At 54.2% G+C, this 14,236-nt stretch overlaps 1 protein-coding gene across 2 annotated transcripts; it reads right to left on the bottom strand.

Moving 5' to 3' along the window:
* Nucleotides 1–2,320: 2,320 nt before the first annotated feature.
* CST7 (cystatin F) lies at nucleotides 2,321–12,856 on the bottom strand. Of its 2 annotated transcripts, XR_004431071.1 has the most exons (5): nucleotides 12,546–12,856; nucleotides 4,797–4,969; nucleotides 3,188–3,304; nucleotides 3,015–3,088; nucleotides 2,476–2,612 (listed from the first exon to the last, which is right to left on the bottom strand). XR_004431071.1 is itself a non-coding variant. In XM_033185394.1 (4 exons), exons 1-4 carry the CDS (start codon nucleotides 12,613–12,615, stop codon nucleotides 2,535–2,537), a joined length of 438 nt encoding a protein of 145 aa, XP_033041285.1. In that variant the 5' UTR covers nucleotides 12,616–12,851; the 3' UTR covers nucleotides 2,321–2,534. The 2 variants fall into 2 exon arrangements, 1 of the variants encoding a protein (XP_033041285.1); XM_033185394.1 differs by lacking the exon at nucleotides 3,015–3,088 and having other exon boundaries at nucleotides 2,321–2,612; nucleotides 12,546–12,851.
* Between the last annotated feature and the right edge of the window lie 1,380 nt (nucleotides 12,857–14,236).

The following is a 14,236-nucleotide window of genomic DNA, read 5'->3' as shown; positions in this document are numbered from 1 at the left end:
TCCTTGTGGTGTAAGTTGATATTACACTTCTCTCCTGTTTTCCAGCCTACGAAATGGGGCTGACATCTGCTCCTTTCTTTCCTGGGTATTTGTGAGAGTAATAAGAGATTGTGCCTCCAAAAATGTTTGGAATAACTTCACAGAGACAATATTTTAAATGGATACTAATAAAAGTTAGAAAAAAAAATCAGATAAATATGTAGTGATACAGAAATTCAGAGAACTGATAGCTGTGGTAACATCGGGACCATCTGTGTACACTGGCTGGCCTTAGGCCTCTGTGCCCTCCTCTCCCCTGAGTGGTGGCCAGGCCCTGTTGGGGAAGAGAGTCGGGAGTCTGATGGTTGATTCCTCCCGGCGCTGGTCAGGCCCCGTGTTAGGGGAAGAGAGCCAAGAGTCTGATGGTTAATTCCTCCAGCACTGGCCAGGCCTCATGTTGGGGAAGAGAGTTGGGAGTCGGATGGTTAATTCTCCCAGCACTGGCCAGGCCTCATGTTGGGGAAGAGAGCTGGGGGTCTGATGGTTAATTCTCCCAGCACTGGCCAGGCCTCATGTTGGGGAAGAGAGTTGGGAGTCGGATGGTTAATTCTCCCAGCACTGGCCAGGCCTCATGTTGGGGAAGAGAGTTGGGAGTCGGATGGTTAATTCTCCCAGCACTGGCCAGGCCTCATGTTGGGGAAGAGAGCCGGGGGTCTGATGGTTAATTGTGTGTTCCCCCTTCTCAAGGCTGGCTCCTGGGGGCAGCACCAGTAGGACAGAGGCAAAGATGGGCTTCTATCTAGTTGGTGTGACCCACATTGTGTCAGATGAACAACTCAAAATTTTTTATGTGACTCTACAGGAAAGAAAATTAGTGGTCATTAGAAATACTTTTAGTAACAAATGATGTGCCTTGTATGTCAAGTATACAAAGAAAGTAAGATAATACCTAATCATTCTGTCATACAAACAATGTAAATGTGCTGGGCTTATAGGTAGACTTCCCTTTTCAAATTGAGAATAGAGAGCTTTGCTTTCAGTGCGTAATTTTCACAAATATAAATAAGCTGGCAAACTGTTTTTCACAGTTTTCAGCAAAGGAGTCTTGATTTTGACTTAGCTGTTGATTTTCTGTCTCCAAGTGTCATTTCCTGTGTTTTATCTGCTAATTTGACATGGTGAGGTGTGAAATAGAGTCTTCTTATTAGGTTTAAATATGTGATACGCTTTTGCTGTAAACATAAAAGGGATTCATTCTAACGTGAATTACTAACATGCTCTTAATCGGGTGACTCATCGTGTGCCTCTGTTATCCCTTACGGAAACTCCATCAAGATTCAGCTATTACATTTCACAGGACAGAGATCTCAGTTTGAGATTTTTATCATCAGCTTACACTTGCAGAGTGGTCTGTAGTTCTGAAAGTTGTTCACATATCTTGACTCTTAATGATTCCAGAAGACATGGCCTCATTGTACCAATGGGAACTGAGGCTCCGAGGGGTTAGGTTAGTGACTGCCAGAGTCACAGCTAGCACAGCCGAGCCAGCCTCCCGGGGATGTGACTGGAGAACGCGCGGGTGAACCTGGGAGCAAGGATGACAGCACCTGGCTGGGCAGTGCCCCCGCAACCTATGGATCATGGCAGGGCACTGACTCAAACCTTGGCTGCACAGCAGAGTCCTCTGGGGTGCCCAGGTCTCAAGGTGGCCCAGTCTGGCACTTCTTCCAGTCTTCCAATCCTGGTGCCCTCCAGCCCTGGGTGGCCTCTCCCTCCTCCTGCACCTCCAGCACAGTCATCTTCAGTGGGGCGCCCTCTCTGGAGGGCTCTGGGGAGTGGTCTGCTGGTTTGCTCCCACTCAGGCAGCAGGGCAAGTCCCTGCGAGGCCTGAACCTCAGGGAGGCACAGCGGTGGCCCTGCTGCTCCTGGTGTGGACAGCTCACCTCTTCTGGGGCTTTGGCCTTTGGAGGGTTATAGCTAGCAGCTCAGGCTGGTCAGGCCGCCAGAGGAAGTAATTTCAACTTGTCAGAACCCTTGGTAAAGGGGATCTCTGGTAAGGCTTGCCTCACCTCCCGACGCTCCCCTAAAAGGGCCAGCATGGCTGCTGCTCGCTGTTCATCTTGATTCCCAGCTGTGTTCATCACAACAGGCCAAGGTGCCCAGTGGGCAACGGGGTCCCTGCCCACAGCTCTGCTGCTGATTCAGACCCAGAGCTGTACCCTGCTCTCCTGGGGGCCTGTAGCCACGGGGGCTCCTCCCTTACTTTCACAACTCCCTCCATTGACTCAGTCCCCTACACCCAGACCCGGAATCTAGGTGTGCAGCCTCAGAAACAGGAGTGAATTTTAGAAGCAAATGTGATCTATTTAATCTGTTAGGAGGCGCTACCATGCTCCCATTCCAGCTGCCCTGCAGTGACCCAGCGGCACTTCGTCTGCTCACTCGCCAGAGGCCTGAGAGGGTCTGTGAGGCCGGGTCATGAGATGGGTGGGAGGGGACGGGGAGCACGCATGCTGGTGTTTGTCATGGCTGTGGTCTTGCTGAAGAGGCGGGGGTCAGTGACAACGGAGAACAGGCACCTCGACATGGTGGAGCCAGGGCACGACCCAGACTTCAGAGTAGCAGCTCAGAGTCTGAAACAGAAGGGCACACCTGAGAGCTCAGACTTTGCCTGCGGGGAGCCCGCTGCCCGTGGAGGGGTGCTCCTCACAGAGGAGCTCTTCTCCTGCCCCCAGTTTTCATTTTGAAAAATTTCAAACCTACAGAAAACTTGAATGATTTAAGAAGATATGCTTTTCACCTCTATAATTGCTGAATGTTGCCATGTTTCCTTTCTCTTGCTCTCTCTGCAGAGATATGCTATATATGATATCTATCATATACATGTATATGATATATATATAATTTCTGGATTGTTTGAAAGCTTTTCTTACTCTGACCCTTTCCACCCGCACCCCAGGACGCTTTTCCCGAGCTGTGTCTCCGCCTCGGGGACGGGAGGATGTCATCTGAGGAGCTCCTGGCACAGGCTCTACCTCCTGTTCTCCCGGATTCTTGGTCATGCGGGAGTCCGGAAGGCCTGGCTTCCTCAGGGGTGAGGTTTGGAGTGCTGTGTTAGAGAAATGGTGACAGGGTGTTTTTCACAGCCCTGGGAGGGAGTGGGCTGGGGAAGACAGGGCGCATCGGAGAGAAGGGCCTGCTGCTTTACCTGCTTCAATGTTTGGTTGGTTTGGAAGTCACAGTCGTCCAGACGCGGGTGCTGGTTTTTCTTGCAGGTAGTTCTGCCAATTTCCACCTCAAGCATGTATTTCAGGCCTTTCACTATCTGTAGGGAGCAAAGGGACTGAGTTACTGGGCACAGGGGAGGAAGGGCAGGCTCCTCCACTAGCAAGCGGGGCCTCAAGACAGTGGTGCAGGTGCCCACTCAGGAGAAGGGAAGTGGGCCGGCGTCTTGGGGCAATGCTTCGGGCTTGCGGCAGAGCCTGCAGACCCCTCCCACTCCCCTCCCTACCCCGTGCTGGGGTTTGTGCCCCTTCCTGAGACAGGTGTCTCCTTTCTGCCCAGAGCTCTGCACTCAGGAGGGACGTCACACTAGGTCTCCTGCATGCCCTGCTGAGCCCGCCCTGCAGCCCTCACTCCAGCCCCATGATGGCTGTTTCTTGTGGCCTCTGTGTCAGGCCTGGGGTCTGTGGGCTTCCCCTCCCCGTTCCTGGGGTTGGGAGTTTTGAGTTTCTGGACAGCCCTTCTCCACTTGGATATGGCAGCCACCTGGTTCTTTCTCATTTGTGGTCTCAGAGGAGTTGAAGAAAAATTCCTCTGGTTTTAGTCTCGGCTCTAGGGAAATTACGTTGTCCCCAATGTCGCCAAGCTGGAGAGGGACAACCTCCAAGCCCCCTCCCAGAGAACCCCCAGGACTCAGGCCCAGGGCATCCCGCTGGCCTCCCGGAGAAGGAGGGAGGGCCTGCGTCACCCAGGCCAGGCTGTGGAGTGACGACCCTGGCTACACACCATACTGCCTTCTGTAGCATGCTTCTCATAGGAAAGCATGCTGCCCTTCACAAGTTTGCAATTGTCAAAAATAATTAGGTTATAAAAATCACCCCGACCTGTGACCCAGCATAACCATGAACACTATGAAGACTGCCTTGGACAGGGCTGCTTTTGTCCCTTCCCCTCCAGGTGCCAGCACGCGGTGGTGGGTGTCGTCCACAGCCTGTGTCCCACGTTAGCAAGTAGGTGTTCTCAGGACACAGACGAGCAAGGCCTGGCTGTATCCCAGAGGGTCCTCTAGGAGGGAGGGTGCTGAGCAGGCACAGTAAAAATGAGTCAGGGAAAGGGCAGTGGCTTGGGCAGAGCTCTGGGACTCTGGGATGTGAGTGAGCACTCCAGGGGGAAAGTGGCAAGGACACCTCTGGGCTGCAGGGCACGTGAGGGGCGAGGCCAGATGGGGACCCTGGTCCCAGCAGGGACAGCTCCTCAGACAGTGGCTTTCTTCCCCGTCAGCCTTGGCACCCGCCTCCAGGAGCCCCATTAGGGCCCTGGTGCCTTCTTACCCCATGCCTAGTGGGCTCTGGGCCAGGGGCCTGGTAACTGCCCGGGAGCCATGTGCTTTGTGTAAACTTTGTGCCGCGCCCTGGGGGATGCTGGCCTTGGCTGCTGCTGTCCACTCCAACCCCGTATGCATCTGCTTTCTGCCCAGAGCTCTGCACTCAGGAGCGACTTCACATTACATCCGCCCTGCTCTCCTAGGTGTCGCATTGTAGCAACTCGGCTGCCTAGGGGTGTTCGTGACATGTGACCAGAACCCAGACCGTTACCTGAACTAGGGCCCTTGTGATGCGGGACTCCTTGAACAAGAACATGTCGTTCGTGCAGTTGTTGAACTTCTCAACACTGTGTCTGGCTGCTTGGAGGACTCCTGGGTCGTTGGTCTTTATTGTTTTAGGAAATCCTGGTTTCACACCTGAGATAAGGTCCTGGGAACAAGTATCTGAAAGAGACGAAAAACCAGATAAGAACACTGATGTTAGTGGGGCCTTCAGTCCAGCTGTCATGCCTCATGCCTCTGTGGTTCTCAGTTCCCCGCTGGCGTGTGCCTCTTGGCCCCACCCACCCCTCGCCTGCTCCCCCCTCACCAGCCCCACCCTTCACCTGCTCTCCCACCTGCCCTGTCACCTGCCCCCCTTCAACTGTCCCTCCTCACCTGCCCCCTCACCTGTCCACCCCCCTGTCCCCCCTCACATGTTCTCTCTTACCTGCTTCCTCACCTGCCCCTTCACTTGCCCTCTCTTACCTGCCCCCCAACCTGCCCCCATCACCTGTCCTCCCTCACTTGCTCCCCACCTGTCCCCTCACCTGCCCCCCAACCTGTCCCCTCACCTGCTCCCTCACCTGCTCCCTCACCTGCCCCCTCACCTCTCCCACCTCACCTGCCCCCTCACCTCTCCCCCCTCACCTGCCCCCTCACCTCTCCCCCGACCGACACACCTGCAGTGCATTCGTTGCTACATTTTCAGAGCTGAGGACCAGGTGCCAGGGGGTGCAATGAACCTGTGCCCCCCTTTTAGAACCCAGGGTTATTTCCAGCATGTGTGATAAAAGCAGAACATGTCCCACAGGTAAGATCCTCAGTACGGGATGTAGCCTTAGTACGGTAGGGAAAGTCAGCCCCAGCGTGGCCCTCTAGGCGGTGGATGGAGGTAGGGCCTCCCACCAGAAGAAGATGGCGCCATCCTCTTCTCAAGGCCTTCTGCCCGCCTGGCTCTTAGCCTCAGGCCCAGCCCCCAGGAAGGCACCCCTCCTGGCAGCCTGCAGCACCTGGTACCCCTGCGCTGCCTCCTGACTTTCCGGGGACTGTCTTTTCACTCCTGTGGGTGACAGTGCACTGTGTCCACAAGCTTCGTTGGGGTCAGGGAGGCCTGCCCTTCCTGTACCAAGGAGGCCTATATTTGGATAAAAGATGGGGAAGCAGCATCGGGGGCTTCTCCCACAGTCATGTCCGCTAGTGTCTGTGCCTGAGGCTGCAGCCTGCTATGGTCCGGATGGAAAGCTGGGCCCCAGGGCATTGGGGGCAGGGTGATTGGGGAACGGGAGGGGACAGGCTTCATAGCTGGGCATGGCAGGGAGGCCTTGCCAAGACGTCAGTGTCAGCTCAGTGTGAGGGCCCCAGAGGAGGCCATTCCCACTGCTGCGTGAGGTCTGCAAGAGGCCCTTCCTGGGTCCTGGATGTCTGTGGGTGCACACCAGCCCCCACCAAGGGTAGACAGCCAGGATGCCGAGGTTTCTGGTCACCACGTGGCACCCCCAGGCTGGGCGGTGCAGTGCCAGGAGTGGGCAAAGAAGGTATGGGACTAGAAGTTCTGCGGCCTTGGGAATGTTGCCCCATCCCAGTAAAGAGTGTCCATTGTGAAGGGAGGCCGCTTGGCAGGTGGCTGTCCCGTGGTTGGTTCCGGGCCAGAAGGTGAGCTTTATGGCTGGGCTTTGGATGACTGTGCGTGCCCCATGCTTTAGCAGCCAAGGAAGCCTGGCCTTCCATCCCGAGAAAGCAGCGCAGTGCTGGCACCCCACCACATAGAGAATGCTGGCCATGTGCTGGTCCCGTATGCTGGTGGATAGCTGTGTCCTGCACTGGCATGCCCTGGGACTGTCCTTCACAGTAATTAGTGTCACACACATCCCCCCTGAAACTGCTGCAGCTTTTGCTTAAGACTAGGCCTCTGAAGATAGAATAGAAGCCGCTCTGTTCCTGAGCAGCAGGGGCTGGGCTTGGCCATCTAGGGGAGGCCCTGGAACCTGCATTTCCCCAGGCTCTCAGGTGACTCTGACACTGGTGCTGGCAGTGGGGGGTCCTCGGGACCTGCAGTGTTACCATCAGTAAGGAGGGGCCCCAGTGCCAAAGCCAGCTCCTTCTGGTCCCTGCGCTTGTTGATGACAGGAAGTTGAATGTGGCTTTTAGTTACAACAAAAAACTGTTCTGGAAACTAGCTTGGTTTCTGCTCATCACTGTCATCTGAACAGCAGAGAAAGAGACACGTGTGTGGAAGGGGTAGTGTGTGTTCAGTGTATTTTTGCTATCAGAGATTAGTGTTTTTATTATTATTATTATTATTTTATTTTACTTTCTTTCCTCACATTAAATTAATATGGCTGTCCATTTTTTTCTTTGTAAAAACTATATTTTATGACTTTTTCTGATTATAAACTTACCTATTTTTGGTAGGAAATTTGAAAAATACAGAGGAGCATAACAAAAAATAATTATTCTTGGTATCTTAAAGCTAACCATTATTAACTTTTTAAAAAATAAAATGTATTTAATTTTGCTTGAAATTAACATAATTTTAAAAATGAAGTGAAACTCAGTTTCCACTGAACTTCAGATAAATTTCCCTTTCAAGCTCATGACGTTAGTTCCTAAAAGGTTGTGTTAAAGTTACAAAAAGCTTATGAAAAATACTGAAATTGGTATATTTTTATTTAACTACATGTTTCCTAAAATGTAGGCTTCAAGTTAAAGCTTTCGCTGTCTTACAGTTGTCTAAACACATATTAAAAGCTCAGTTTTTAATTTAAAAATGTTTAAAAGTCAAACCTATTTTTAAGATGATTTGTGAAGAGAAATTAACAAGGAAAGGTTGATCATTAAGAATTAACACCCCAGAGAGGCCAGTCATCTTCAGGGAAGAAAACAAGCGCTCCGCAGGTGGTGAGCGAATGCAGCTCTTTGAGAACCTCCGCTGGAGTCAAAGAACTGTGGAGAGGACCCCCCCAGGGAGGGCACTCGGGTTTGCTCCGTGCAGCTGAAGGTGGGCAGTGGGAGAATGGGTGCTCTCCTCCTCTGCCTGCTGTCTGGAGGGCCCCGTGATGCTGTTTTTACTGCTGCAAACCCATTCCGCAGGCGAGGAGACCAAGAGCTTGGAGTGCAGGGTGGGGGCTAAACCCAGGTGTGACTAATTCGGAACACCACTCTCGCTTTTTCCTCATTCAAGAAGAACTGGCAGGTGCTAAGGGAGATGCAGGGTGGACTCTGAGACAGGCCCCGCCCGCAGTGGAGGGGAGGCAGAGCCGGCCTGGGGCACAGGATTGGATGCCAACCTGAGGGTAAAATGGGTGAGCAGAGGGGCAGGGTACGGGGTAGCAGCTGGAAGGTGGCTGAACTGACCTAGGGGAGGAGGGAGCTACGTGCTGGGAAGAGTTGGGGAGACCCCGCTGGAGGCTGCTGCTGGGTGCAGAGGGTGACGGTGGTGATGGCCAGAGTGACATGAACGGAAAGAACCCACGGACCATCAGGCTTGTGAGAAGAAACAAAAGGCATATAAAATTCGTCTGTATAGAAACAATGCCTGGGGCCTACCAGGCCTGCTCCAGGGGAGTGGGGGCACCTGCCTTGTGCGAGGCCTGTGCCAGGAGCCTGCCAGGGCAGCCTGACCCCAGCCCATCACTGCTTCTAATGCAGGGTGGGAGGGGAGATGGGCCGTGCCTGAGACAGGTAGGGAGCTTCCAGACATAGAAGCTGGAGGTGGGGCGGGGGTGGGCAGGGCCTGATGATACCAGGTGCTGAGCAGGCCCCAGGGCACAAGGTCATGGGAAGGTGAAGGAAACCATCCCTGCACGTTGACAAGAATTGCATGCCAGGTTCTAGACAGAAAGATACTCATAATTAAGCTTGAATCAGGCTGCTCTCTGGCCCAAGATGTTTTTCAGATCCCAATTCCAGCCACCAGTTTGGAAACCCCCCCACAGAGGAACCGAATCATCATGAAAACACAGCTGCTTCCTCTCCCTGTGCAGTGACATCACACTGCCCCTTCCAACAATCGATCTCCACACTTCGCCACTCCAGAACCCTTAAAAACCCGGGCCCCAGGCTCCTCGGGGAGATGGATTTGAGTTTCCTCCATCTCCTTGTCCCGTGACCCTGCGATCATCCTGCTTTTGTGCTGCAGCCCCATGTTTCTCAGCATTGACTGGCTGTGTGCGTGGGGCGCAGACCTTTCGGGGCACCCAAGGACCAGTGTGCACTGGGGTGCAGATGTGAAGCTGCCGTGCCAGGGGAGTTGCCAGGGCTTCTGCTCAAGGCACAGGGAGCTGCAGCTTCTGACAGCTGCTGGGCATGCCCTGGGCAGGGTGCGTTCCTGTCCTTGGAGCATTGGCCTGGTGGTAGAGCTGGTACTAAGCCATTCTGAGAAGAGAGAGAACATGGACAGGGATCGCTGTGGTGGCACCAGACAGACCCTTCCCACCTGCCTTTAGTAGGAAAATGGGTGGGCACAGCAGGGGCTGTCCTTGCCCACCACCTCCCTCTTTCAGGAGTGTTCTAGCTGTGGCTGGGAGGTTGGGAAGCCCCTGCTTGTGAACCTGTCCCTGAGATGGGGACCTGGGTGCTGAGAGCTGGATGCAGATGGTCCCTGCTGGTGTCCCTCCCTGTGTCACCTGAGGGGGTGCCCTTTCCGTGGGTCAGTACTGAGCTGGGTGTGGAGACCCTTTGGGAGGGGCCCCATTGGCCCCCATCACCCAGAGCATAAGGTCTGCATGGCTGTGCCTGAGAACTGGGGTGTTGGGGCGGGTACAGGTCCAGCTTAGGGGTGCTGGTGTTCACCCCGTCACCCCAAGCCCTCTCACATGACACCATCAAAATTCAGAAAGCCCGGGTCCTTGGGGCCACACCCGCCCACTGTACTCTCGGGTCTCTGCGTGGTGGCTAATGGTGGAGACTTTCTTTTGAGGGCACACACATGCCCCTGGCACAGACAGGACACTGAGCTCTCCCAGGATCAGTCCCCACCTTAACCCACTGGGACACACCCGGAGTTTGAATTCCAGCTCTGCCTCTCACCGACTGTGTGATCTCAGGCAAGCTGCCTAACCTCTCTGAGCCTCCGTGTCCTCACCTGGAAAATGAGGATGTTGATGACAGTGAGAATATATGAGGCAACATACACAAAGCACTTGTCAATAAATGATGTGCAATACTGTAATCATTATCAAATACATCAAAATGCACATGGCCACAGCGGGGGTCTCAGGGCAAATGAATGCCCCCATTGGGAAAAACGAATCTTGCCACATAGAGGGTGGCTCAGCCTGCGGCAGCTCTCAGTGCTCCCCAGGAGGCGGGAGGTCCCCGGGCTGCAAGTGGTCTCTCTGCTGCTGGGAAGTAAGGACTGACATCACCTTGCAGAGGGAAGCTGAAATGGCTCCCTGACCCCAGGGCCCCTGTCCAGGCAGATGGACCGTTGCAGCTAGAGTGGAGGGGGCAGAGGGTGACATGGCACCTCGCAGAGCTTCCCAGAAGAGATGCCCATCAGATTGAGAAAGAAACAGCCCTTTTCAAAAGGGTGGCAAAAGCTAGTGTGGCAATTTCCTAGGTTCTGAAAGCCTCAGGGAAGAAAGGTGCCCTGAGGGACTCGGTGCTGCGGTCTGTGCAGTTCAGTGCCTGGGCGTGGAGAGAGGCCAGATGCTCAGACGGCACCACCCTTGGGGTCCCTGTTGCTTCCCCCACCCCCAAGCCCCCTCAGTCATGAGGAAGGCTCTGTAATTTATTCTCAGAGGAGGCAGTGGAGGGGCTGTAGGAGTTGTGGGGTGGAGGCAGGATGCATGCTTGTGTCTGGGGCCCAGGTTCCCATCTATTTTGCTGCTAGACTGGGGGCCTCCCAGCACCCTCCCTGTACAGCCGAAGACTGAAGGCCCTTGCTGGAAGCACCAGAATTGATCACAGCACCTGGGCAGGGTGTTGGAGGCTGTCACCAGCACAGTGGCAGAAGGTCCTGCACTGGACAGAGCAGGGGGCCGAGGCCGGCAGAGAGCACCCCACGCCCCGTGTGCCTCCGTGCCTGTGCCTTCCCCGAACCACCTCTTTTCAGCCTCCCCAAGACCGGAAACGGGGTGCAGTTATCTTCCCATTTCACGGATGGTAGGACTGAGGCTGAGGGCCCGCTCCATGTGTGTGAATGTGGGCTCTGGAGCTTCCGTCTGGGGTTTGGTGGCCGACAGCAGATCTGCTGGGAATGGAGGGAAAGCCTTGGTGCAGCATTACACACCAGCGAGGGACCAGGAACACAGCCCAGGAAAGTGACTTTGCCAGCTGCCCAGCATGTCAACTCTCACACCACTCTGCTACAAGTTCCTAGCCTGCTCCGTGAGATGAGCAGAGCTCTGAAACCCCTCAGCAGTCAGTAGGTTTAATTAGATCCCATGACACGCTAGGACAGCCGGCTCCATGTCCCCTCCAGGAGAGCCTTTTCTGAGGTGTGAGAAGGAGCCACTTCTCTTGGGTGAACGTGCCTCTCTTCCCCTCTTCCCTCTTGGACCTTGGAGACACAAAGGGGCAGGGCACAGGATGGCAGTGGGCGGGCGGCGCTGCATCATGACAGGACCAGGAAGAGAGGTCCCTGTGAGGCTGGGCAGTGGATGGAGGGCTCCATGCGTGAGCTGAGAAGACTCCCAAACTGGGAGGCAGGGCGAGTGTGCTGTCCCCAGCCTTCTGCCGGCCATGGGTGAGCTCCCTGTTCACTGAGCACCACCCAGAGCCCGTGGTGGTGGCATGTTCCCGTCAGTGAGAGCAGAAGCTGCCTCCCTCCTCCAGCCTGCCCTGTCCTCTCGGGCACTCAGTCGCAACACCCACCCTAGGCCAGGCCTGGGAGCTTGACACTGTCCCCCAGCGTCACTGAGTCCTCAGTATTCTGATTCACCAGGAGGAGGTGAGAACCCTCCGTGGACCCCTTGGGTGCTCTGGGGCCGTCCTCTTGTCAGTGGTCCTGCTGCACACCCCCCAAACCTGGGCCCCTTTGGCCAGACTCTAGCCCCCTTCTGTCCCCATCTGCTGAGTGGGGGTCGTGTGACTTGAGCAGGTCACCTCAACCCTCTGATGCCAGCTTCCTGGTTGGTTAAGTGAGGCGAGGGCCTCCCAAGTTCCCATCAGTATCCTGGTCTGATTCCTATGCCAGGGAGGGCATGGCCCAGTTCCCTTTGGGGGAGGGAAGATTGTCCCTGGCTCTGCGACTTGGGCAAATCACCTAGCCTGACTGTGCCTTCATTTCCCAGTGCACAGGCAGTGGCTGCTTCCTCCGTGTCTGCCCTCCCCCTGAGTGCTGACCCTCAGGGAGTGGATTTCAGGAAGGGTGAAAGAGTCTGATCGTTAGGGTCCCTGGGGCCAAGTCACAGGACAGCAGCCGGCAGGAAGGAAGGACAAGCCATCAGATAGAAGCAGCTAACCGCAGGCATGCGGCTGCCCCATCGCCTCCGTCCCGCAGAGGGGCTGCGGGAGATCTGCCTTGCTCAGACCTTTCTCAGACCTCTGTGAAGAGCCAGAGAATGGAAGATGTTTCCCTTGCCCCTAGCCTTCTGGGGCAGCCCCCACACCCTTCATCCCTGTAGCCTGCTACCCCCAAAGGTGGCTGCAGCCGGATGAAGCCCCTTGCCCCTCTCACCACTCCCAGCACCTCTCACTACCGCATGGTCCTGTGGGGATTCCAAGCCAGGAAAGTGCCCTGGGGAAGACCCAAGGCACCAGCGGCCAATCTCAGGGAGAGACCCCAAGGGAGTGGCCAGGGGAGAACGCCACTTACCTGGGGAAGGGCCCCCGGTGGTGCTCACGACCAGGCAGCAGCAGGCCAGCAGAGTTCCAGCCGCTCGCATGGCTGTCGGGGTGGGGACAGTGCGGGGCAGTCGGGGGTGGCCGTGCAGAGCCTTCTCAGGCAGCACGGGGCAGTTGGGGGCAGTGGTCGGTGCCCGTGCCAATCCTTCTCAGGCAGCACGGGGCAATGCTGGGCAGTGGTTGGTGCCTGTGCTGAGCCTTCTCAGGTAGCACGGGGCAGTGGGCTGTCCCAACCCAGGGGCGGGTGCTGGGGCCACAGCATGGAGCCCCACCCTGCAAACCACTCTGGGACGGGGCAGGGGCGGGGCTAGGGGGCTGCCTGCGTGGTGCTGGGGAGGGGAGTGGTTTGCTGCTGAATCATTTTGGCCAGAAGCTCTTCACCTTTAGATCTATCAGCCACAAAGGCAACCACTTCCTTTATAAAAGTTTCCAAGCAGCCGTCATTTGCTGGGGGAGGAGGAAGAGAAATGAGACCCGTGAGCAAATCCTGGCACAATGTTCTACCCCTGAGCCACACACAAAAGAGATATTGCATGAAAAACATTAGCAGGAATTTTCAAAAGCAGAATCACTTGATTTTCTTCTTTTTTAAAAAAATACTTAAGTTCTGGGGTACATGTGCAGAACGTGCCATGGTGCCATGGTGGTTTGCTGCACCCATCAACCCATCATCTACTTTAGGTATTTCTCCAAATGCTATCCCTCCCCTGGCGCCCCACCCCCAGACAGGCCTTGGTGTGTGATGTTCCCCTCCCTGTGTCCATGTGTTCTCATTGTTCAACTCCCACCTATGAGTGAGAACATGCCATGTTTGATTCTCTGTTCTTGTGTTAGTTTGCCGAGAATGATGGTTTGCAGCTTCATCCACGTCCCTGCAAAGGACATGAACTCATCCTTTTTTATTGCTGCATAATATTCCATGGTGTATATGTGCCACATTTTCTTTATCCAGTCTACCATTGATGGGCATTTGGGTTGGTTCCAAGTCTTTGCTATTGTGAAGAGTGCTGCAATAAACATATATGTGCATGTATCTTTAGAGTAGAATGATTTATAATCTTTTGAGTATATACCCAGTAATGAAATTGCTGGGTCAAATGGTATTTCTGGTTCTAGATCCTTGAGGAATCGCCACACTGTCTTCCATGATGGTTGAACTAACTTACACCAACAGTGTAAAAGCGTTCCTATTTCTCCACATCCTTTCCAGCATCTGTTGTTTCCTGACTTTTTAATGATCGCCGTTCTAACTGGCATGAGATGGTATCTCATTGTGGTTTTGATTTGCATTTCTCTAATGACCAGTGATGATGAGCGTTTTTTCATACATTTTTTGGCCGCATAAATGTCTTCTTTTGAGTGTCTGTTCATATCCTTCACCCACTTTTTGATGGGGTTGTTTTTTTTCTTGTCAATTTGTTTAAATTCCTTGTAGATTTTCGACATTAGCCCTTTGTCAGATGGATATATTGCAAAAACTTTCTCCCATTCGGTGTGTTGCCTGTTCACTCTGGTGAGAGTTTCTTTTGCTATGTGGAAGCTCTTTAGTTAAATTAGGTCACATTTATCAATTTTGCCTTTTGTTGCTATTCCTTTTGGTATTTTAGTCATGAAGTCTTTGCCCATGCCTATATCCTGAGTGGTACTGCCCAGGTTTTCTTC

This window comes from Trachypithecus francoisi, unplaced genomic scaffold (assembly GCF_009764315.1).
Source record: "Trachypithecus francoisi isolate TF-2019V2 unplaced genomic scaffold, Tfra_2.0 Lachesis_group21, whole genome shotgun sequence".
In the NCBI taxonomy this organism is placed as follows: Eukaryota; Metazoa; Chordata; class Mammalia; order Primates; family Cercopithecidae; genus Trachypithecus; species Trachypithecus francoisi.
The sequence above is the reverse complement of the archived record's forward strand: the minus strand, read 5'-3'. Positions and strand labels throughout refer to the sequence as shown.

What these genes read in the sequence shown, in the direction of transcription:
- CST7 (XM_033185394.1), bottom strand. Translation starts at nt 12,615, where the DNA reads ATGCGAGCGGCTGGAACTCTGCTGGCCTGCTGCTGCCTGGTCGTGAGC. An exon ending in CACCGGGGGCCCTTCCCCAG is followed by an intron (nt 4,970 to 12,545) that starts GTAAGTGGCGTT and finishes CGTCTCTTTCAG; the next exon opens with ATACTTGTTCCCAGGACCTT. An exon ending in CCAACCAAACATTGAAGCAG is followed by an intron (nt 2,613 to 3,187) that starts GTAAAGCAGCAG and finishes CTTCTGTTTCAG; the next exon opens with ACTCTGAGCTGCTACTCTGA.